The sequence below is a fragment of the Grammomys surdaster genome, unplaced genomic scaffold (genome assembly GCF_004785775.1).
Source record: "Grammomys surdaster isolate TR1022 unplaced genomic scaffold, NIH_TR_1.0 338, whole genome shotgun sequence".
Taxonomy (NCBI): Eukaryota; Metazoa; Chordata; class Mammalia; order Rodentia; family Muridae; genus Grammomys; species Grammomys surdaster.
This window is the reverse complement of record NW_021604757.1, coordinates 2,112,999-2,135,176: the sequence shown is the minus strand read 5'-3', so window position 1 is coordinate 2,135,176 and position 22,178 is coordinate 2,112,999. Positions and strand designations below refer to the sequence as shown.

The 22,178-nt window shown below is 54.6% G+C and overlaps 3 protein-coding genes across 4 annotated transcripts in view; 2 read left to right on the top strand and 1 right to left on the bottom strand.

Moving 5' to 3' along the window:
• The first annotated feature begins 2,897 nt into the window (after positions 1-2,897).
• On the top strand, positions 2,898-8,485 carry Pex16 (peroxisomal biogenesis factor 16). Its single transcript, XM_028778509.1, has 11 exons — positions 2,898-3,334; positions 3,522-3,557; positions 4,287-4,363; positions 4,676-4,809; positions 4,937-5,037; positions 5,846-5,926; positions 6,049-6,201; positions 6,287-6,359; positions 6,485-6,604; positions 7,731-7,795; positions 8,303-8,485. The coding sequence occupies exons 1-11, from the start codon at positions 3,223-3,225 to the stop codon at positions 8,359-8,361; spliced, it is 1,011 nt and encodes a 336-aa protein (XP_028634342.1). The 5' UTR covers positions 2,898-3,222; the 3' UTR covers positions 8,362-8,485.
• Positions 8,486-10,213: 1,728 nt separating this feature from the next.
• CUNH11orf94 (chromosome unknown C11orf94 homolog) lies at positions 10,214-10,905 on the top strand. The gene is made up of 3 exons (XM_028778474.1): positions 10,214-10,351; positions 10,509-10,582; positions 10,750-10,905. Exons 1-3 carry the CDS (start codon positions 10,248-10,250, stop codon positions 10,869-10,871), a joined length of 300 nt encoding a protein of 99 aa, XP_028634307.1. The 5' UTR covers positions 10,214-10,247; the 3' UTR covers positions 10,872-10,905.
• A 70-nt stretch (positions 10,906-10,975) lies between these two features.
• The window catches only part of Mapk8ip1 (mitogen-activated protein kinase 8 interacting protein 1), a 13,625-nt gene continuing 2,422 nt past the window's right edge, over positions 10,976-22,178 (bottom strand). The window contains exons 1-12 of one of the 2 annotated variants that reach the window (XM_028778472.1): positions 19,520-20,041; positions 18,405-18,510; positions 16,296-16,601; positions 14,855-14,936; positions 13,858-14,670; positions 13,650-13,725; positions 13,077-13,249; positions 12,686-12,795; positions 12,432-12,548; positions 12,184-12,254; positions 11,983-12,081; positions 10,976-11,707 (exon numbers count right to left, since the gene is read on the bottom strand). In XM_028778472.1, the coding sequence (XP_028634305.1) occupies positions 11,635-11,707; positions 11,983-12,081; positions 12,184-12,254; positions 12,432-12,548; positions 12,686-12,795; positions 13,077-13,249; positions 13,650-13,725; positions 13,858-14,670; positions 14,855-14,936; positions 16,296-16,601; positions 18,405-18,510; positions 19,520-19,590 (2,097 nt within the window). In that variant the 5' untranslated portion in view covers positions 19,591-20,041 and the 3' untranslated portion in view covers positions 10,976-11,634. Of the gene's footprint in view, positions 11,708-11,982; positions 12,082-12,183; positions 12,255-12,431; positions 12,549-12,685; positions 12,796-13,076; positions 13,250-13,649; positions 13,726-13,857; positions 14,671-14,854; positions 14,937-16,295; positions 16,602-18,404; positions 18,511-19,519; positions 20,042-22,178 lie in introns of those variants that run through there. The other variant, XM_028778471.1, reaches the window with a different exon arrangement.

The window sequence follows — 22,178 nt, the reverse complement described above, 5'->3', positions numbered from 1 at the left end:
CTGGACCCTCAAGAAGCCCTTTGGGAGGTTTTTAATGGAAAACCTAAGCCAGCCTAGTTCTTAGGAGCTGAGACACTCCCCACCCCCCTTTTGAGCCAGCTCTGCCCAGGACTTTACTTTGTGACCTTGGACCTGTCCTGCATCCTCTCTAGGCTTCTGCTGTCCTCAACTGTGCCTGTCCAACTGGTCTTTCTTCTCCCCGTGGTTTGGGACACACGGAAAGTGTAAGTATCTAGCACAATTTATCCAGAGGCCTTTGCAGCCCAGCCTTGCCGCCAGGTCCAGGCAGGAATCCAAAAGGGAGAGGCATTCTTCCAGCCTGCCAAGCCTGCACACACCTCTGCTCTTTGTCTCTGGAGTCTAATCGGCCTTCGGATCTAGAGAAAAAAGTTCTCTGTTGCTGCCAGCCTGGCTGGACCAAGTCCCCTCTCCTGGAGAGAAGAGCCCTTCACTGTTGGGGTGAAGTGGGAGTGTGGAGGGGGAGGTGGTGAACCACTCTGTCCTCCGGGCCTCTCTTTCCTCCCCAGAACAAAAGACCATCTGATGAAAGTTTGCACCTAAGTACTTGCCCGCATGTACACACAAGTACAAACACATACACCTTCACTTCAGCTGCAGCAGAGGGCTGGAGGGTTGGCCCAAAAGGTAGTAAACTCATTGACTTCCTGAGGCCAGTTCCTAAGGCAAGCTTGCCTCATCATGTCTTGGCTCCTTCTGGGATGACACTGCCATAAACCTTTTGGTCAGGGCCTTGCTGTGCTACCTTAGATAAGAAGTTGGGCCTTCTTGGGCTTCATCTGTGGAAGAGTTCCCACCAATCAGACAAGGATGATATATGACTTATTTTTCTCATGGCTGTGACAAAAGAAACACCTGGCAGAGTGAGCTTTAGTAGGTATTTATTTTGGTTCACAGTTGAAGGGTACAATGCATCATAGTGGGGAAAGCGGTGGTTTCAGAAGCCAGCGGCAGCTGGCCACATTGTATCCACAGACAGGAAACAGAGACAACGCAGGTGCTCAGCTTGCTTTCTTCTTCAGCTCAGGACTATAATCCAAGGGATAAGGATGCAAACATCCAGACTGAGGCCTCTGGATTCAGTGTTTCTAGAAACACACCCATGGATATATTTCCATACACTGGGAGGTATGTTTCTATAGTGATTCTAAACCCACCAAGCCGACAAAGACTGAACCATCGCGATTGCCAGCAGGGTGAGGAGCTTGTGGAGGCCACAGGACAGGGTGAAAAAAAGTGATGTCCTGGGTTCCCATACCACAGACTCTTCTGAGACTCACGAAACCTTCCCTTGAATCTTTCCTGACACTGGCATGAATGTGGTTGGCAACAATGGGAGTGTGGCTCCTCACTGATCAAAGAAAGGGAAGGAAGGAAGGGGAGGTGTGTTGTGACTTCCTGGTTAGTGTGCTTCTTAAAACGCCCGGGCTCTGGCTCAGAGGAAAGCAGCATTCCATTTATGACCAGATACAGAAGGCACTTTAAAAATTAACTTAAATTTTATTTTTAAAATCAAAGTTTTACTCTAGCCCAGGCTAACCTGGAACTCCCCACATGGAAGAGGCTGCCTTTGAACTTGCAGCCATCCTCTTGACTCTGCCTCTCGAGTGCTGGAATTACTTTCAGTGATGTGGCACTATGTCCAGCTTTTGATTGTAAAATTTATTTCACTGTTTGCATATGAATTGGCCTGCATGTCTATATGTATATTCAGATGTGTGCCTGCAGAGATCATAAGAAGGCATTAAATGCCCTAAAACCGGAATTATGAATGGTTGTGAGTCACCATGTGGGTTCTGTGCAAGAACAAGTCCTCTTTTACTCCAAGCCATCTCTCCAGCATCATGCCCAGTTTTTAAAACGATTCCTGAATGAGCATTTCTTAACCCCTGATCCATCTCTCCAGCAGCCTTCTGAGAATTTTTATTAGTGTATATTAATTGTACAAAACAATGTCCTTCGCCTTTTGTGCTGGCACATGCCTTTAATTCTGGCACTTGGGAGGCCGACATAGGCAGATCTCAATGCATTTGAAGCCAGCCAGGGGTACACAGTAAGATCCTGTCTCAAAACAAGTAAACCAAAATAATGGGCTTCGTCATAACGTTTTCGTATATGCATTTAATATACTGTATGGACATAATTGAGCATATTCTGTCCTTGTCTGAAGATAATATCTAGTAAGGTATTAAATAAATGTGTTACTATTCTTTGTACATCATAAATTCGCGGGCGGAGTCCGCAATGGCGCAGACTTGCCAAGCCCCCTCTTCCCACAGCCAATCAACAGCCTCCCAGGAGCGGTTCCCTCCCTCCACTCCTACAGCACCTTGACTCTAGCGGCTTTTCAGCTCGGTTCAGGAATGAGTCCTTAGGAGTTACCACCAACTCTTGGGGCCCAGCTTAAGAGCCTGGAGGTGCATCTAAGGGCCAGAAAACGCTGGGATTCGTTCCGAGTTCAAGGTCCAAGTAGGGCCCAAATAATTTTGTAGATGAGAAAACCCGAGGTGTAGATCAGAGAAGCTAAAGAGCAGGGTCATCCCTAAACGGGGAGCAGAAGGATAGGCCAGGGTATTCTCTGCGTAGGTAATCAATCGGGTACGGATTTTGGGGGCCCACATGTTCTGAAGGAACTGGAGCCGAAGCCACTGTCCTAAATCTGCTGGCTAGGTTTACCTCAGTTTCCCCGGCACTGTTTTTTGTGAAAAACTGGAGAATGGCGGCTGCTGAAACCCTTTCACGACAATTTCAAGGTTCTCTGTGCCTTAAATCCCAAGCTCTTTGCTTCCGGACCCTCCCGTTCGAGCTTTCGGCGATCTGCTGAGAAAGTCTGAGGCTTCGTCCTCCCTTCTCTAGTATGAACTGTTCAACCTGCCGTCAAGCTGTAACTGCGCAGGCGCTAAGACAGCCAACCAAGAAGGCGGAAGGTCGGGTGCCGGAGGCTCTAGGAAGCTTCAGGGCGGAGAGTGAAGGAGCCAATGGCTGGAAGGAGGGAGGGTGGGAGCTCATGATCTCGGGGAGGAGGCGCTAGAGATGGGGTGAAGGGGCGTTCAGGGGCTCCGCGCGTCTAAGTCGTCCTAGGCTGCGGAAGTTGAGCAACTGGGAGGCGGGCTTAGGGCCGGAAGCAGGAAGGAGGGCTCAGGACGCAGGGCGCCGCTGCCAGCCTTGCAATCGGCCGGTGGGACTGTCGGTGGCCAGAACAGGATGGAGAAGCTGCGGCTCCTGGGCCTCCGCTACCAGGAGTACGTGACTCGTCATCCAGCCGCCACGGCCCAGCTGGAGACGGCTGTGCGGGGCCTCAGTTACCTGCTGGCAGGTGCTACACTAACCTTTGACCCATTTCTTGGGGACCGTGACCCATGAACCCTATGGCCCTTTCCCTGCTGACCCATGGTAGTGGTCGCGGTGCTCGAGTTCTGTCCTGTGGCGTATAGGAAACTAGGGAACCCAAAGCTGCGGGGAAAAGAAACGCTCACCAACGCCTTCTATGCCTTCTTTCCTAGGTCGCTTCTCCGATTCACACGAGCTGTCTGAGTTGGGTGAGTTTAACTCTGGGCTAGGGAGGGAGAAGGCTTCCGTAGGAGCCCCGACTGTAGGTCCTGAGCTTCCCCCTAGATCAGCTGTCCATTGTCCAGGACATTTGATGTTCCCAGAGTTGGGAGACCCGTGAGGACTTTGACTAGCTATTCACTCCTGGTTTTGCTCAGAATTAAGCAACTTTCCTGACTTTGTTAGTTCATCAGTCCTATGCGTATGAGAAGGGCACTGTTGTTCTGTCTAGCTGAGGAGATAAAAGTTCTGAAAAGTCTTTGATGTCAGGACCAATATTCAAATGCCACAGCCTCTATGCTTGTAAATGCCTCAGAGGTGTTTGCTTAGTGGGGGTAGTGAAGATCTTAAAAGGATGAGGTAGATTTTGAAAGCTAGGTGTGATGTAGCCCTTCAGGGGGACCATCTGTAGAGAGCAAAGATGAAGTGGTGGGGCCACACACTTGGCTGTTTGGAACATGAAGGCAGTTGTGATCAGCTCAGTAACCACTGCTGCCCAGCAGTGCAAGGGCTGGCTTGTCACTCGAATGAGCTAACTTCTTATTGGCTCAGATGTCATCCTGGAGAGAATGGGGCTCTGAGGAAATGGGAGGAGAGGCTCGTTGGTTTCCACACAGTCTGTGGGTCGCTGTAATCAGTAGAGTTCTGGGGTAAAGGTGAGAGAGAAGGGTGAAGGCCACATCAGAGCCAACCTCTCAAGACCACGCTCTGCTTCTCAGTGTACTCCGCCTCTAACCTGCTTGTCCTTCTCAATGACGGGATCCTTCGGAAGGAGCTTCGAAAAAAGTTGCCTGTGGTGAGAATTTTGCCAGGAGCCAAGGGTGGGGACCCAGGGAGTTGGGAAGAAAACAGTAATGACCAGCACGTGTGGTACATGTTGTAGTCTCAGAGTGTGAGCCTCAGACCAATTTTTAGTTGTCTCATGCATGAAGTTTTAGAGACACAGAAAGGCCTGTCCCAGGCCAGCCAGCCCGGTAGCAATGGAATTGGTATTGAAGTCGGGTGTTAGGCTTGGAAAGAGGGAAGTCCCCACCTGCTGGAGCAGCCCACTCTCTCTAGGACAGCACTTGGAGTGAGAGAAGCTCCCTGACCTCTGGGCTTCTTGCAGTCGCTGTCCCAGCAGAAGTTGCTGACATGGCTGAGTGTACTGGAGTGTGTGGAGGTGTTCATGGAGATGGGGGCTGCCAAGGTGTGGGGCGAAGTAGGCCGCTGGCTCGTCATTGCTCTCATCCAGTTGGCCAAGTAGGTTGGGTTGTGGAGGGCAGGACTCAGGTGGGGTGACCCAGTCCAGCAATGAGGGTGCTCAGCAGAGCAGCCTTGCTACCTTCTTTTTAGCCACTTTCCCCTACCTGTCATAACCCTGTCTTAGGGCCGTCCTGCGCATGTTCCTGCTGATCTGGTTCAAGGCTGGCATTCAGACATCACCCCCCATTGTTCCACTGGACAGGGAGACCCAGGCACAGCCCTTGGGTAAGCTGCTTCTCTACCAGGAGTGGAGTGGGATGTGGGGCTACTCTGTGCTTCTGGAGCACATTTCCTATCAGCTCAGTGCTCATTGATTCTATAAGAAAGGAAAAGACAAGGTTTGGAGACAATAGAACTTAAACTTGGGAGTTTATTTACGTTTGAGAACCTGGCGATCAAACCCAGAGTCTTGTACATGTGAGGCAAGTGCTCTACCACTGAGCTACCCTCCCATCCCTGAACTTGGGACTTGTGCAAGAGTCCTCCTTTTCTGTTGTGGGCTACAGGAACTAGGAACAGAGCATCAGCACAAGGTAGGTCTCCTGCCAAAATTGTCTTGGGCCTGGTTCTGTATCATGAACCAAAGCCTCAAGAGGCAGGGTGCCTGGCTGCTTTGGGCCCCTCTGTCAGCCTCAGGTCTTTTCTCTTACCTTGAACGGGGACAGTGTTATACTTCCCACATGAACTTGACTGCAAAAGATTGAGAGACGGTCCTGTAGCCCCGATAGATATTGGTGGGACGGGCCCCCCTGTCCTTCCTCCAGTGTCTTGGAAGCCTAGGCTCTTGGTTTACTGACGGTGAGTGATGATGGCCTCCTCCTGGGCTGGGGTAGGTTCCAGAGTGCTTCCCTCTGTGGAAAGATTTCTTGCCAAACCACAGTGTCTGGGTGTGATTCTCTTAGTTCAGCTGCTGCCTGAGGACAGGCTCTTGTGTTCTCCTGGTGGCTCCTCAAGCATTCACTACACACATGTTCTCTGCAGACTCTGCTAGGAATGTGTCCCTCTTATGCTATGTCCTGTCTGTACCTGCTAGATGGCGACCGCAGTCTGGGCAGCCAGGAGCCGTCATACGTGGGGAAACGGTCAAACAGAGTGGTGCGAACCCTCCAGAACAGTAAGTGGAAGATGTAGCTGGACTGGGCACCTAGGTGCTGAGGTCAGTGTGAGCCCGAGGGACTGGCTTCTGTCAGCACCCATTTTGGCTCCTGGCTTGCTTACCTTGTCTTTATGTTCTAGGCCCATCCCTGCACTCACGGCACTGGGGAGCACCCCAGCAACGGGAAATTCGGCAGAAACAGCAGCAGGAAGAACTGAGCACACCCCCAACACCTCTGGGGCTGCAGGAGACCATCGCAGAGTCTTTGTATATTGCCCGGCCCCTGCTGCACTGTATCCTTAGCTGTGCTGGAGGCGGGCTGGGGAGGACCTGAACTGGACCCTGCACTGGAGACATCCTTGACATCTTGACCGTCAGTACTCAGCCTGGGCTTATGGGGTCAGCGATCGTGGACACCCTGGCTGCTGTCGGGTGTGGTGGATATGACTAGGTGAGAATGGGTGAGGACATGGAGTTCCATGGGGCTTTCTGCTTGCTGTGTGGCTACCGCAGTCTGTGGCTTTTTTCTTCTCAGGGTCATAGGTCATCCTTGTCCCTATGTCCCTTCCCCTACAGCCTGAGTCTCCTGAGTGACAGGAAGAACTTGACCCGGAGGGAGCGGCTGGAACTGAGGCGCCGCACAATCCTGCTGCTGTACTACCTGTTACGCTCACCGTTCTATGACCGATTCTCTGAGTAAGGACTACCTTCCTAACATCACCAAGGTTATTCCATGCTGCATGGAGAGGGTTGGGGTCTGCTGAATACCTGCTGGTTCCAGTGCTGTCCAGGAAGCAGCCTCCAGAGCCACCTGGCCTGCCCTCAAAGGACACAGGCCAGTGTGAGCTTGCACACTTGGTGTCGAGAGACTGACTGTAGGGTACAAGGTCCCCAAGGCACAGCTGGTGCAGACCACCCTCTCCAGTTCTTTCCACTTCTCAGAGCAGTTGCTGTGCTTCAGTGGGGCTGGGCAACTAAACAGGCCCCAGTGAGGCTGTTACTGCTGGGCTCATCCCACATTGACCACCTATGAGGATTAGAGCCCTGCATTAGCCAGAGAACTCTCTCAGAAAGGCCTGCCAGGGCACTATGACGTGTGGTCGAGTGTCTGAGCCGAGCTGGGCCCGTGTCCTCACCTGGAAAGATGGACAGTGATGGCGCCCGTCTGATAGGCCGTGTAGGGCGAGGACACTGTGTTTGCCTGAGTTTGGTATATAATGGCATGATGAATGTCAGGTCTTTCCCCAGGACTGCCGGGGACCAAACCTAAGGCCTCACACTACGCAGGTGTGCTCCCACTGAACCACATCTCAACACACACATGTTCTTTCAGTGTCCCATCCCAAGTTCCCCTGTGGGAAGTCCCATATCTTAAACAAGCTTCTCTCTGAGGCAGAGGGGACACTGCCTCATTAGCACTGTCCCCTTCCCAGATCCCCGACTACTCTGAGCATTGGCTTGTGAGGTTTCTGTGTAGCTCAGCTCTTCCACCAGCTTCCTTCCCTCCAGAAACTTCCAGAGCGCAGACCGTGCTGTGAAGTGACCCTTAGGAAGCTCTGTTGTTGAATTCCAACGGTAGGGAGCTAGAGAAGAGGGGAGGGAGTAGAGAGTGGTGTAAGTGATGCCAACCAGCTGGGAAGCTGGCAGAGCTGTGAACATTGGGTGCACTGTGGACAGGTGGAGTGCGGTGGTCTAGCCTTATATTGGGGTTGATCTTAGTCCCTTGTTTTCTGAAATGCCTGGTGGTCAGTAAACACCTTTAGCTCCTGGTGAGCAGGGAGCCACCCTGCCCCTCAGCATGCTGTTTCTTTTCTCCAATCAGAGCCAAGATCCTCTTCCTGCTCCAGCTGCTTGCAGACCACATCCCTGGTGTTGGCCTGGTGGCAAGTAAGTGTGGGTAGGACAACCAATGTGGTCGAGGAATATCCCTGAGACACAAAGGGCCCCATTGTAAAGTTTTCTCTGTTCTTTTTTGGTTTGATTATTGGGCTATCAGGAGTAAACCGTAAATCAGTATTGGGAAGTGACAGTTCCAGGGCCTAAGGTGATCCATGGAGGTGGGGATGTGGCTAGAACAGTGTCTGTGTAAGATTATTAGGCCACATCACGTTGGCAAGCCTTCTCCTGCCTTTGGGACCTGAATATTTGGTAAGTCAAGGAGGGACCTTGGGGCCCATGTGGGTACCTGACCATAGGGAAGACATGCTGATCATGCTCCTTGACTCCCTGGAAGCCAGGGGTCCTTGTCTGTAGTGTAGTCTCCAGCATAGCAGTGGAGGCAGGAGATGCAGCAGGAGGTGTGGTTGTGAGCTGCTCTGCTGTGGCAGTGTCAGAAAAGGGCACAGGGCAGGGCCAGGGCCTGGCTCGTCTAACTCCTCCCTCCCTCCATTTCAGGACCGCTCATGGACTACCTGCCCTCCTGGCAGAAAATATATTTCTACAGTTGGGGCTAACAGACACGCAGGAGCTGGTGCAGAGTGGGCCATGTGGTGTGATTTGTTGCTCTGGGCAGGGCCTCTCTCAGCTCCCCAGGCCCCTTCTCTAAATAAAACTGACTCTGGTCGTGTCTAGCATGTGGCTCTGTGTCCATCAGTGACACTTCTGGCAGCTCTGGTCTTCAGCCCTAGTCACCACAGCTGTTCCTCCTCACCCTCCCGGGACGAAGCCACTGCAGTCTTCTCCTTGTCACTGGGCAGGTCATCTCCATCAGGTCCAGGGAGCAGCTGTGACTGAACCTTCTCCAGCATGGGTCACCCTTTGTCTCAGCTGTATGACTAGATGTTTCTCTCTCACTGGCTCCTGGTGAAGACAAGCTGAACTAGGCCCTGGAGTACCACAGTCTAACATTCCTTGTAGCCAAGGCCTCAGTTTATCCTTTCCCCTGCAGAGCTGGACAGCAAGCCCTAGGAGAATCTCTTCTCTATATGAGGAGCTAGAGTATGACCCTGAGTCTGTAAGAAAATGGGCAGTTTCTGTGTGTGTGTGCTGGAGTTCCCTCCCTAACACTCTCCAGGCTGACCGGCTCAGGAAGACTCAGATTGCTGGAGCCATGCAGGCTACTTGGAAAAGACAGAGGAGGGCCTGGCAGGACTCTGTAGGCCTGAACTCTTCTGTCCTCAGTACTTGTCCTCTCTTCCTCTGCCCTTCCCTTTTAGACAAGAGACTCATGGTCCTCAAACTCAGTGACAGTCTCATTGTGGGACCACAGGGCTAAGCTGTCACACCTCCCTCGTTCCTGTCCTTTTGTTGTGTGGACTGTTTCCAGCAGTGGTGCCACTTGACAGGAGAACACTGTCTGCACCTGTCCCTCAGGTCTCCCCTCCTCCAAGATGCCCTCATAGTCCCAGCCTCAATCTGACATGCTTGTCACATGATTCTGGGACCCACAGACCCCTGCTGGGAGCCAAGGCAGTAGAAAGGACAGCCTGTTGGTTTGTTGGCTCTAGAGCCTGTGACCCTCTGCTTAGCCCGACAAGCGTCCTCTGGCTGCTTGCACTGTAGTGGGCTTTGGTGCCATGTAGTGCATAGTTCCAGCACTGCAAGTCCTGACTACCGAGGAAATCCGTGTGTATACCCTGCTGGGGTTGTGGAGACGGAAGCAAACTGTTGGGCAGCACAGCGGCAGGTGCCTCCTGCAGGGATAGCAAAGGAGAGGCAAGCTTCCCATCAGGCTGTGAGACAAAAAACATGTCTTGTCATTTTGGAGCTGGGTAGACACTCAGCCACCAAGTTCCACTCTAGCCCATAGCCCTCAGTGTTCTTTCAGCAGCCTGGGCAGAGAAGGCTGTGGAAAGATGATGACTGGGGGATCGTGGATCTCACCGGAGCTGTGGTGTAAGGGCATAGGGAGTGGGTGGCCCGAGGACCCAGGGAAGCTCTGGTGTCATAGTCTTGGGCAGTGGGGAAAGGAGTTGTTGAATGTATCTTCAGCACTTCATGGTGAATGGGTCAGTGGGCAGAGACGAAAGTGAGTGGGTGCTCTGATATCAGGCATGACCTGGGAGAGGCTCACCCAAGGCACTGAGACAGGAGACAGATAACCCCAGCAGACTGTGAGGACTCATTGTGGGTATAGAGGGTTATGGTGGCATCCAGGAGTTAAGAGTGATGGACAGGGCTTTGGAATTGGATAGTATGGAATTCCAGGTCCCTAGAACTGAAGGGAGATATGTCGTGGCAGAGATGTGTGTGGGACAGTCTTCTCCAGGACGCAGAAGGGAGGTTCTGATGTTGAATTCTGGAATTAATGTCCTTTGTGAGGTGGCCCTGAGAATTGGCACCAGGTTCTGTCTAGCTGGGGGAGGGGCAGGTAGACACCACAGCAGGGACTGTGTAGAAGATGGTTCTTGCCATGCTTGGGGTTCTGTACCCCAGGGCTGGGCTCAGTCTCTTCCTTTTTTACCTCATCCTGGCAGGTGCACTCCTTCGACCTCAGCCCCAGAGGTAAGGCTAGAGCCTCAGGGCCTAGAAGACTCTGAAAGAGCCTGACCATTATCCTGGGAAGGGTTAGTTCATGAAGTCTTCACCCTGGATTGTCCCTCACAAAGAAGTGGTAATGGCCTTTGGGGTTAAGGGCTTAGCACAGCAATATTTCCCATAGGTCTCAGCGATCTGTTCCTGAGGAATTTTCAGCCCCGCTGGAACTGTTGCAGCCTCTCTCAGGCCTGGTGGATGGTAGGGTAGTATTTCTCTCCCCTCCCCCAACCCGCACAGCAGGTGCCCCTAGAGGTCTCCTAGGGCCAAGCCCTAAGTCTACTCCCAGACTGCCTCTGGAGAGCTGGCTACAGCCCCATTCCAAGTCAGCAGTATTTCTTTCCACCCTTATTCTCTTCTCTCCATAGACTATGGGCTCAGACCCAAGCACCCGTGGCCAAGTGGGCCCCGACCCCTTCTCTCCCAGGCCCAGCAGCGCAAGCGGGATGGGCCCAACATGGCTGACTATTACTATGATGTGAACCTGTGATGGGAACCCCACATAAAGCTATTCTGGGCAGCAAGTGCTTGGCTCGCTAGCCTGTGTGCAGCAAGGCGGCCCAGCAGAGGTCCGAATAAATACACCCACTATGGTCCAGACAAGAAATGGCACTTTAATAGTAGCCAGGTGACAAGACAGTGACCGGTTGGCTGGGGCCAGCTGAGAGGCCGTTTCCTGGCAAGCAGGGCTTGCTGTGGCTCTCTCCTTCCTTGCACACACAAGCTTGCCAGGACCAGCGTGCTGGGCAGGCTGGAGGTTGGAGCTGCCCGGAGGCCCCACAGATGAGAACAGGGTCTTCACTGTCACACGCTGCCATTTCCTTACTGGAAAGTCCTTCGGAGGTGCTTGGGCTCAGCCTGAGCTCAGGGCTCTGGGTGAGGTGGGGACAAGGGAAGGTGGACACTTCCAGGTGGCATGGGCTTTGTCAAGGCAGAGCCAAGAGCCAGAAAGCCAGGGCCCCTAGCATGGAACAAGGCCCGGGATGGGACAGCGCCTCTGTTCCTAGGGGATCCCTCTATGGCCGGAGGCCCCACCCCACCCTTCCCCAGTCCCCAGAGCCTATACTGTCCTCCATAGATTAATCTAACCCCATATATTACAATAAACTGCATCTGCCTCTCCCCAAACCCCTGCCCCCCCCCGACCCAACAGCCCTCACTCCCCCATTCTCCTGTGGCAGTACCACATCCTGTCAGCAGCCAGCTGTCCTCCCACTGGCCTGGGGCTGAGGGGCTGCAGAGAACGGGGTGCGCTACTCCAAGTAGATATCTTCTGTAGGACAGGTATACTCCACAAACTGCTTGTAGAACTGCTGAAACGCACGCCTGGAAAACGGGGGACACGGGAGGGACTAGAAGCCTCAATCCAGGTTCCTCAAGAAGGGCTTTGGGTCTCTGGGACAACTTAGCTGTCCTCTGGGCAGTTATGCCCAAAGAGAAAGGGACCAGTGGCTAATCAACAAGGAAGTGGCCCAGAACCTGGGCTTCTTGGGACCTCCCAGCCTCCTCCAGAATTGGGGTTTTCAGAACTAAAGAGCAGGGGTGATGCTGACACTGAGAGTGAAGACAGCACATGTACACACACACACAGACACACGTACCCCACAGACTCTGCCAGGGCTTTGGTGGAATCTTCAGACACAAAGACATGGCAGGCAAACCGGTGGTCAGCAGGGTGCTTAGTGATAAACCCAAAGTACCTGTGGAAGGCAGGCATCTGTGAGACAAGATTCTGAGCCCTACCCACCCACCATGTCTGAAGACTACCGATGAGACTCTTCGTGTTTGTCCCTTGTACTCACTTGTTGTTCTTTGGATGGTATCCACAGAAAGAGATGTTTTTTAGCTGGAAAAAGTGGCTACATTTATTTCCCTACAGGAGTGAAGGGAGACGCAAGATGGTCAGCTTGCAGGGGAAGCAGGCAGGAGGGACATATGCAGTGTGTGGGGGGGATGGGCACACAAGGAGAAGAGAGGCACACGCCAGGCAAGAAATAAAAGGGGCAGAGACACACATGGGGCAAGAAGGCAGGGGCTTGAAGTAAGTCACCTTGGCCTCCAGGGCGTCATCAGCTTTGACACCGATCTTGACACCCCTTACGCTGATCTCAAGGACACAGCTGGAGGGTGGGTTAAAGTGCACGGTGAGCCGGCGGGTGGTGGCGATCTGTACGGGGGGATGGGGTCATGTTGGAAACTGTTTCACTATGTTACAGCACCGCCTCCAGATTCCTTTTCCCCAATAGTGTGGGCTGGCTGAGAATAGGCACCCCCAGGAAGAAGCATGGACTCAAATGTTGGTACCTTTTGCATAGCAGCACAGAGGACATCATTGCCCTTGTGATAAGGAACCTGGACTGAGCCCAGGAACTTCACCCGGAACTGGTCAATCCAGTCGCTGTTTTTGGCAAGGGCTGGAAAGCAAGCATACAATGAGGAGTAAGAGAGCCATCAGCAAGGGGCTCCGAGCTAAGCCAAGAAGACTGCAGCCTGGAGAGGGAGTGACTCAGGCAGCAGAAATGCCACCATCCCCACAGGCCCTGACTTGGCTAGGCCTCACTGACTGTGTAATGGAACTGAAATTACCTCTACTCTTCTCCCTGGCTAGCTAAGACCTGGGGTGTGTGCTCACTGGCAGTGAACTGGTGGGAAGATGGTAGGGGTGGGTACGACCAGCCTGGGGGAAGAGGACTACCTGCCATGTGCTCAGGTTCCTTGGTGACCTCAATGGCATAGTAGGCAGGAAAGACACCACGGGCTCCGGTGCGCATGTTATAGGCCTCGTACCAATAGTCTTCAGCCTGAAGCTCCACCAGCAGAGGGTCGTCCACTTCTAACTCAAGTTCATCTTCATGTCGAGGCACAAACCTGTCCCCAAGGGCATGTGAGGTGCTGCTCATCAGAGTACGTTAGCTAGGCCCAATCTGGGGTCCTGAGGCACTGACATTTGCAAATTACCATGTACCCATCTCCTAAGGACATGACACTCATATGCATCTGCTATCCAAAAATTCAAGGGCCGGGAAAAGAGGGACCCTAAGCCTTGAGAAACTGAAATGAGACTGAGCGCCTTGCCCAGGGTACAGGTTCTATGCAGGGCGGGCATCTTCCTGGTCCCTAGCCAGGTTAGGAGTACTGTCCTAGCTTCTTCATGACACCTTGGTACTTTGTCACTAAGCTGAGTTCCTACAAGGGGCTTTGGTCCCCCAGGAGCTGAGAGGATGCCAGTGATGAGCTGGCAGAGGCAAGGAGGGGGGGCAGCCCTCACCTGAATATAGCCCGATGGGTTTGCTCATGCTCCTCCCCGTTGATGACACAGGAGAACAGCCCAAAGGACTCAGCACCTGTAGTAGGAAGGCAATAGGTTGGAGGATGTGGCTTGGAGCAGGTAGAAAGCTCTGTCCTGCTGTCAGGCAGACTACATGGTGTCTGAGGCCCATTCAAGTTCCCACACTGCTCCCCGTTCACTGACTCACTGGAGGAACGAGAGCGGCCACTCATGAAGACATTCAGAAACTTCTTAGAGAAGTGGACGTCAGGCTCATCCGGTGTGGAGTCCTCTGAGAGGCAGGTGGGAGGCCGGGGTTGAGGGGCCTCCTCATATTCCTCACCAATGGCCGACTCGTAGGGCGAAGAGGCAGAGGCACAGTTGTCATAGACAGTGGCAGAGTCGCTTTCGTCACTGTAATCTCCAAAACATGGCCGCAGGCTCACTAGCTCAAGCTGGGCGTGCTCATCCACCACCAGTGTGTACTTGACCGAGTCGTAGGACAGTGCGCTGGTGTCTGAGCTCAGTGAGGCCTGTGGAGGCGGTGGTGGCTCCCCGAGGCTTCCCCGCCACCCTCCACCTGGCGGCTCAGCTCGTTCTGGGGATGACAGGCAGTCGAAGCCCTCATCCTCTTCACTGATGGAGGGGTGTGGCCGCCCTGTGGTTACAGAGTAAGCGGCAGGGTCTGGATCCGAGCTCACTGACATCCGGCTCTCAGTGGGAGGCAAGAAGGTGGAGGTGGGTTCTGCAGGGTCTGGAGGCCTCTGCACTGGGGTCAGGTAGATCTCCTCGGTCGCCTCAAGCCGCACATCTGCCTGATAGTGGATTCGGTCTCGATGGGAGTGGCCCCGGCCACCAGGCCCAGTGGCAGGGGGACCACTTGGAGGTGCCATCTGGGTGGCTGCACTCCGGCGACAAGGACTGTCGGTGGAGGTGCCACGATCCTGGGTGGGAACAGGACTGCCCTGGGGTGGCAGCTCATCACTCAGGCAGATATGTTCATGTGGAGGCGTCTGTTCCCCTGGAGGACAGGCAGGTTGGTGCTGAGGGCAAAATCCCAGTCCTGATACCTGTCCCCTCCTCTTCCCAGTTGTCCTCCATCAGCAGGCTCTGCAGCCAGCCACTGGCTCCCAGATGACCTCAGCCCAGGTGAGCCAGGTGGAAGACTACTGGGTCTCCAGCTTGGGGAGAGAGGCTTGACTTACCTGTCTTCAGAGGGGAGGATGATCGAGACACACGGTCCTGCCAACTGTGCTTTTTGCCTAAAGAGTTATTATTCAGCGTGTCCTGTGCAGAGAACAAAAGGCTCTTATGAAGAAGCAGTAGTCAGCAGTGCCCGGCACAGGGAGGCCCTGGTCCTGCCCCCATCAGGCCATCCCCAGGCTGTTCCCACCCCATCTTGCCTTGCCAAAGGCCTCTCTGCCAACCACCCTCTAGCAGGCGGACAGGGTGGGAAGTTAGCACCCTCTCCACAGGCTTGCTAGCTTGGAGACAGCCCTCAAGAGATGCAGCGGTGCTGGCCTGTGTGGGTGCTCAGTAGCAGATGTTGGAGGGAGAAGCAAGCAGCCCCAGACACTGAGGCTAGACATGTTCAATCCAACCCTGGTGAAGAACAGGGTGACTGACTTCCTGTCCTGGAGCTCAGAAAGCGGGGGGGGGGGGGGGGGGGGCAGAGGTTTAGGCAAGGACATTCTGGCACAAGGAAGGGTCTCCCCAGGAGTTGCCTGTGGGCCTGGATGAATCATTCAAACCATGACTCCATAACACTCACCCCCACTTTGAACCATGTGACTGAGGAATGACAGATGTAGTACCAGCAGCCCTCCTTCCTGGATCTCCCAGAATGCTCATGCATCCCACATTCTTAGCCCCCTGAAACCCTGAACAGTGCCCATGTACAAGGCTCTCCACACACAACTTGGGCTCCCTCCCCAGGGAATGGCATAAGCAACACACACCATTGATGAGCTGGGCTGCCAGAAGCCATGCCAGAGGATACTGGGAAAGGGACCAACTCCTTCCTTGCAGCCCCTGCACCATCCATCCGTCAGCAGCCCTACCTCCCCAGCTCCTTCCCTCCCAGTATCTCTCCTGCCTAGGCCTACAAGACAATGGGTCGAGGCAGCCCTCTTTGGCATCCGGCCACCACTGGCAAGGGGCCCTAGGCCCCCAACTCAGCTAAGCAACTCCACCCTCACCCCATCTCTATTGCTGCTTTCTGGAATGTCCAGCTGCTGAGATGTCCAACTGGAGACAGACCCTGAATTCCCTTCCCCACCTTCATCCCATTTCAGAGGCTCTTTTATCCAGGCCCTGCTGCCGCCTCAACCTTCACAGAAGCCCTAACTCAAAGAGGACCTAACTGCAGGACCTCAACTCCTTTGTTAGTCTTCAGCAACTCTCCCCACACAAATCCCTAGCAATGCAGGCTCCATACCCAGACAGCTGGATTCAGTCCTTCCCAGGACAGACTTTCCTGTCCTTTCCTGTTCTGTCAAGCCCTTCCTCTATCCCTCCCTGAAGAAAACCTGTCTCTCCCCAGGCATAGCGCGTCTGGGTCCCTGGCATCACCAACAGGCCCGCGCCCCTCCATCTTCACTGTCCACCCAGGGCGCCGCCCCCTCTCCCTGCCCAGGGTTGCCTCACCTGAGACCGCGGCACCTGCGGGAAAAGGTTGAGCGTCGTAGGCCTCTTGGGCCGGTAGGTGTCTCCGCTGCCTGTGCCCGGGCCCTGGCCCTGGCTGCGAGGCGCTGGATCCTGGCCGGACTCTGCTTTGGGAGGCCCCACTCCTGGCCGTTGGGCAGCGAGCTCGTCGTCCTCCTCCTCCTCGTCGTCCTCGGCGCCCGGAGTGTCACCTGCCGCGTCGATCAGGTCCATCTGCAGCATCTCCGCCTGCAGCCGGCTCCCCGCGCTGCCGCTGCTACCCGCAGACAGCAGCCCGGCGCGCGGGGGCTGCAAGGCGCGGACAGAGGGGAATCAGGGGAGGGGCCTTGTGAACGGGGGAGGGGTCTCGCAGGAGGGGTGGGTCTGATGCCTCTGTGCCCCGCCTCCCAATCGGACGAGTCCATTCTGCGGCCGCAAGGGGAGAGCCAGGCAGAGACAGAAGCACTGGGCCGCTCCAGTCCGCCACCCTTCCTCCCCACCGGAGGCCACATTTCTACGCCAGCCAGCGCAGAGAACCGCCCACGCCTCTCCTCTCCCACGGTTCCCCCTCCAGATTCCTTGCACCCTCCTGTTCCCTTGGTAACGGCCAGTGACCTCATCCGGGTTGTAAGCCGAGCCCAGAGTGAAATCACCACTGTTGTCATGGAGACCTAGGGGTCGCCCAGGAATTCCTGCCCCAATAGGGATGAGTGAGACAACTGGCATTTAAAGGAGGCATTGAAGCAAACTGGGAAAAGTGCAGGTCAGCCAGGTGAGGAAGACTGCAGTGCGGACCGGAGACCCTGACTGGACCCGAAGTGGAGCTTGAAGGGGAGCCCTTCCCAGTCAGCTCTGACACATCCCTCAGCCAACCTAGCCTTTAGAGTGCCGAATTGTTTGCGACTGCCAATGTTGCCTCTAACTCCTGGCACCTTGGACAGATCCTCTAACTCAAAACCCTCAAGAGGCGACTGGGCCTATACTGCTGTCCCCCAGGTTACCGGAGAGGAGAGGACACAGTGAAGACTTTGACTAGGCTTCCACCAAGAGATCACCCTAGTTAGTCTAGTACCACCAGGGGTGGGGGTGGTACTGGGTACTGGGGTGGGGATAGTTCTGGCTAATTGCTGAAGACCCTCTTGAAAGCTTTTGTATATGGGAGACTGGTTTCAAAGTTCAGAGCAGGTACAGGACCGTAGAGAAGTCATGACCTCGCTCTGGGACCACTCCCCAAGCCCAGAAAAAGTAGCTTCTGCCTCCGTCCTTACTGGCCTTGTAAGAGAGTCATCTTCACAGCTTGCTCTCCTTTGCCTGGAAGTTTCTAAAAGTTCTAGGGACACCGGGAGGGCGACACTAAGACAAATGCCCTTCCCTGGCTTGTACTGCAGCTGTCAAAATGACACATCTAGCTACCCAACTAGATAAAGTGCTGGCCTCTGATACTTAGCCCTGTGCAGTTGCCTTCCATATCCTGCAAATAAATCCTTGCTTTGTGTTCTGACAACAGAATGGGGATCCCCATCTATCCTGGGTACCCTGGCACTCAGATATGAAGACAGGAGAGAGCCTGTCGCTATGGTAAAACCAAGGGACTCCAAGCAATACCAGTACTGGAACAAGCCCTCAGCATGGGCCACTGAACACCTGAAAGGCTGGTAGTGTGGTCAGGGTGGTTCAGAGGCAGTGGCCACCAGGAGCTGGTCCAGCAGAGCTCCCGTTCCTCTTTCCTGCCCCAAAGCACTGCAGATTCCACCAGGCTCCACCCTGTACTGCTGTAGGCCCTCTGCCAGGAAGCTCTTGAGAGGCCTTTCCCTTCACTCTGGCCCTTACTACCACTGTCCTACATCTCAAGCCCCCTCTGCTCTCTCTTCCTGTGAGCAACTGAAGGAGCTGCTTCTGGCTTTAGCACTGACAAAACAATACAAAATATTAAATGAAGATTTTGGATTGAGTGTCCAAGATGTGTCAAACATTATACTAGATGCTTCCTGCATTGCTATTTACTTCCTAGGAGTGCCACACATGTGCAAAATCTCCTGTGTAAATACTGGGGTGCCCTCATCTTTGTCCCCATCCTCCCAGCCACTCAGACACTCCAGACCCAGCCCTTACCCGGAGAGACAAGGTATCTTTGCACTGCAGGCTGATGCCACACTCGTCAGTGATCTCTGAAAGGTCTTCATCCTCAAACTCCTCCAGGCTGATGTCATGGGTGAGCCTGGTGGGAACAGGAAACAAAGTTACAACCCAGGGGGCCTAAGCCCCAACTAAGCTGGCAGCAACTCCCTCTTCTCAGGGGAAGACCCTGGGAGCCAGGTAGCAGCTCCCAGATGAAGGATTCAGCCTGTCAGCACAGTGGCAGGGGAAGGATTTGGGGTTGGAGCCAAAAGGCATTCCACCTAGGATGGCGGAGGAGGCAGCTCCAGGTTTCTCCAACATCACCGGCTGGGAGTTCTCCATTCTGCTGCCAACCAGAAGGCAGTCCTAGAAGGCCCAACTGTCCCGAGCTTCAGCTCTGTTGGAGAAATGCCTCCGTGGCCAGGGCAGTGCCAGGGCCATTTCAACCCCAAGAGGTGCCGAGTAGGGAAACATTTGCACTCCACAGTAACAAGACTCAAAAAGCCACCAAAAGGACACAGTAGGTGCTCCTTTCCTCCCCCACAAAGATACATACCACTGAGCCACGGTCACAGCGAGGGGATCAGCCTGTTCTAAGAAAAACTATGGCTCCCTGCTAACGTTCTTGGTGTCATCTCTTCAACTACACAATCTCATTTGGTGAAAGGATCCTAAACAAATGGGGTCAGGGAAGACCAAGGCTAGGGCTCGTGAGAGACCATGGAGAACACTTTGTACTAGAACACTAACAGGCTTCCAGGAGCCCAGGCTATCCTGTGTGCCCACCTTGAAATGCACTGCTGAGATTGCCACTGTGGTGCTGGCTTGTCCCCTGCACCAGCTCACCTTAACCCTGGTACTCTCTCTGGCTTAGTATAAATGGGACATCTGGGGAGTTTTCCCAGAGACCAGGTTAGGTACATAGCAGAGGTACACAAGCTCATCCAAGGTCACCCAGGAGAGGAAGGACAGGGTGCAGCTCCCAGGGAAGCCTAGAAGGCTCACACCTCTGTCTTCTAGCTCGCTCAGTCTGAACAGGGCCTCTGAGCTCAGTGGAACACCTCCCGACTCGCCCTTCCCCCATCTGAGGCCAGGCCCCAAGACCCTACCAGCGTTCCCACTGATCCTCCAACCAGCTGTCATTGTCTGGGCTCGAATCCATCTTCAGTACCAGCTGCATGGAGAGCCCTGCCCGGCCAGGGGGCTGCGGGGCTCCAGGACTGCCCTCTCATGCCCAGAAGCGTAGGGGGGCCAGAGCTCAAGGCAGGGCTGGGACGTCTGGCCTCCACCAACTGGGCCTGCCTTTCTGCATCCTGCCGGCTGCAGAAGCCTGGGGAGCTCATTAAAAATAGATGGGCCAGAGAGGAGGCCGCAGCTGCCGACCCAGGCCCCAGCCTCAACTCTTCCTGGCCCAACCCTCAGATGCGGGCAGCTTCCTCCCTTGGCAGCCCGACGCGCAACGATGTCGTCGCCTCCCCCGCGGGATCAGGTTACTGCAATCAATGCTGCTGGCTCCACCTGCCCTTCCAATGCCCCTATTGGGGGCTGGAGTGACCCCCCTTCTCTCCCAAGGCCAGGCATGTAAGCAGACAGCAGGAATCTGGTAATTTTTTTCCCTCAACGCCAGACCCTGATCTGCTTTAAAGGGCCAGCGCCACACTCGGGTGCCAAATGGGAAGATGGAGGGGGCTCCCGAAGGGCCCCAAGAATGGACACCTGATTCCACACAGACACAAGGCTCCGCCTCCACGCCACATCTGCAAGGCTTCTGTAAGCCCAGGGCCAGGGGGGTCTGGTCGGGGATTGGCGCTCACTGGAAGGATGCACAGGGAGACAGCAGTGAGTAGTACCCCTGGAGTTTGGATGTCTTTGGAGCAGGGTTGGGAGTCTTTTGAGAGTGACTTTGACTGAACATGGAGGTCCCTAGTGACAACTGCCCTGGAAGATCCTGATCCCAAGAGTAGCAGGTTCCCGGGGATGGGGGTGTGGCTACTAGCTGGTACGGAAGTGACAAGGGGGCTAGTCCAGAGGCCAGAGCACCCTCCTCAGTCTGGCCTCTTGGCCCTATGGCTACCGCTAAGTGCAGCCTGCCTGTAAGGTCTGGGACTCAGACAGCACAGCAGTTCCTGGGTCCCACTAGGCATCTCTGAGAGTGTCCTCGGATGCCCCCAGATCTGCTGGTGTCCCCACACACCTGTCTCCTTATTGCCAACCCCTGATCCAATTCCTGCATTCACCACATCACCTTGCCTGCCAGCCTCAGTCTCCCGTTACCTGTCTGACCCCTCCTGTGGCCATGAGACAAAGTCTTAAGGGACACCACCATCCTGTATCTCCTCACTCAAAAACCCTCCAGGGCTCTCTGCAAGGGGGAGACTCAAGCCTTGTGTGTTTACTGTTTACTGAACCTTGCCTCCCAAGGGTGGGTACTGGGCCCTAACAGTGCTCAGAGAAGCCTTCCTCCAGGAAGCCCTCCTAGCCCTCTCCATGGGGCAGGTGTCATCCTCTGGTTGGATCCATCAGAGATGCCCCACCCATCCTGGCTACAAAGTTGAGTGGAGTGCACCTTCCTCCTCATCTGTATTCCTCCCTTCCCGGCTTCCATCTAGACTGGACACTCCTGGAGGGCAGAGCTGGTGAGGGTGTCAGGTACACATTACATGCCAGTAGACACATGCCAGGTGTGGGCCTCAGGACAGCCTCAGTCTCCACCCTTCCTCGAACTGAAGGGTTTGCAGTGGAGCTGGAGGACTATATGGCCACAGGATGTGTCTGTGTATCTATGTCCCCTCAGCATGGCCTGATAAGCCAGTCCTCTAAACAATGGGTCTGAGTGGGGGCCAGGCCAGATGAGGGCACTAGGTTAACGGGGCAGAGATGAGAAGGGCTCTGGGCTAGGGGTCAGGGCCTTCCATTAACCCTTAGCTCCCTTGAGGGCAGGGAGGGTGTTCTTACCTTCTCTCCCTGCTGAACTCACTCATGAAAGAAGTGTCAAGGGATGACTTATTTCATCTATTTATAACCCCAGGTGTCCTTACCCTCATCTTACTTTGGGGGACTTCTCCTAAGCGGAGTGAGGTGGCAGGATGACATCGTGTCAGGCCTGGAGCTAAGAGTAAACTTTCACTCTTCTTCCAAGCTGCAGTCAGCCCAGCTTCCAACCCTGCTACAAGTCTTTACTTCCCTGGAATAGGGGTCTGGGCCATCTCACAGATGAGGTGCCCTAAGGCTCAGGCGTACCTAAACCTCAGTTCCCTTCCTCCTGGCCACCCCAGGATAAGATGGAGCTTCTGGGTTACAGAGGAAGGAGGAGGTTCCTACCAAGGAGGGGGCAGGACTGGGCAAGGGCTGACCTCTGCTGCCACCCACTCTCCCCTAGTCACCGATGGTCTAGATCTCCTGGGCAGAGCCAAGAAACACTTGCTGAGGGGAAAAGGACTTGCATCTCTGTGTTCAGGGATACCAACAGTGGAGAAAGGAAGAAAAGAGGCAGGGAAGCTGGAGGGTAGGCACATGGGAAGATAGGAGGGGGAGGGGCATCTCCTGACCTTGCCTAAGGCATTTCCTTGGAAACCTGAGCCATGGCCTGGGAAATGGCACAGGAGAACCCCACAGCCTGACAGGGTGGCAACTTCTTCCTAGGATTGGGCCTTGGGCAGCTCCCAGGGCAGCAGCACTGTAGCCATTAGCCCTACTTGCCCATTTTTGGGTAGCATAGTCATGTTTGGTGGCCCTGTGGCCCTGGAGGCCAGCCTGACTCTGACATTT

Coding starts and splice junctions, on each gene's coding strand:
- CUNH11orf94 (XM_028778474.1), top strand. CDS start 10,248: ATGGTTCTTGCCATGCTTGGGGTTCTGTACCCCAGGGCTGGGCTCAGT. Junction 10,352..10,508: donor CTTCGACCTCAGCCCCAGAG/GTAAGGCTAGAG, acceptor TATTTCCCATAG/GTCTCAGCGATCTGTTCCTG. Junction 10,583..10,749: donor TCTCTCAGGCCTGGTGGATG/GTAGGGTAGTAT, acceptor TTCTCTCCATAG/ACTATGGGCTCAGACCCAAG.
- Pex16 (XM_028778509.1), top strand. CDS start 3,223: ATGGAGAAGCTGCGGCTCCTGGGCCTCCGCTACCAGGAGTACGTGACT. Junction 3,558..4,286: donor ACACGAGCTGTCTGAGTTGG/GTGAGTTTAACT, acceptor TCTGCTTCTCAG/TGTACTCCGCCTCTAACCTG. Junction 6,360..6,484: donor GGTGTGGTGGATATGACTAG/GTGAGAATGGGT, acceptor CTTCCCCTACAG/CCTGAGTCTCCTGAGTGACA.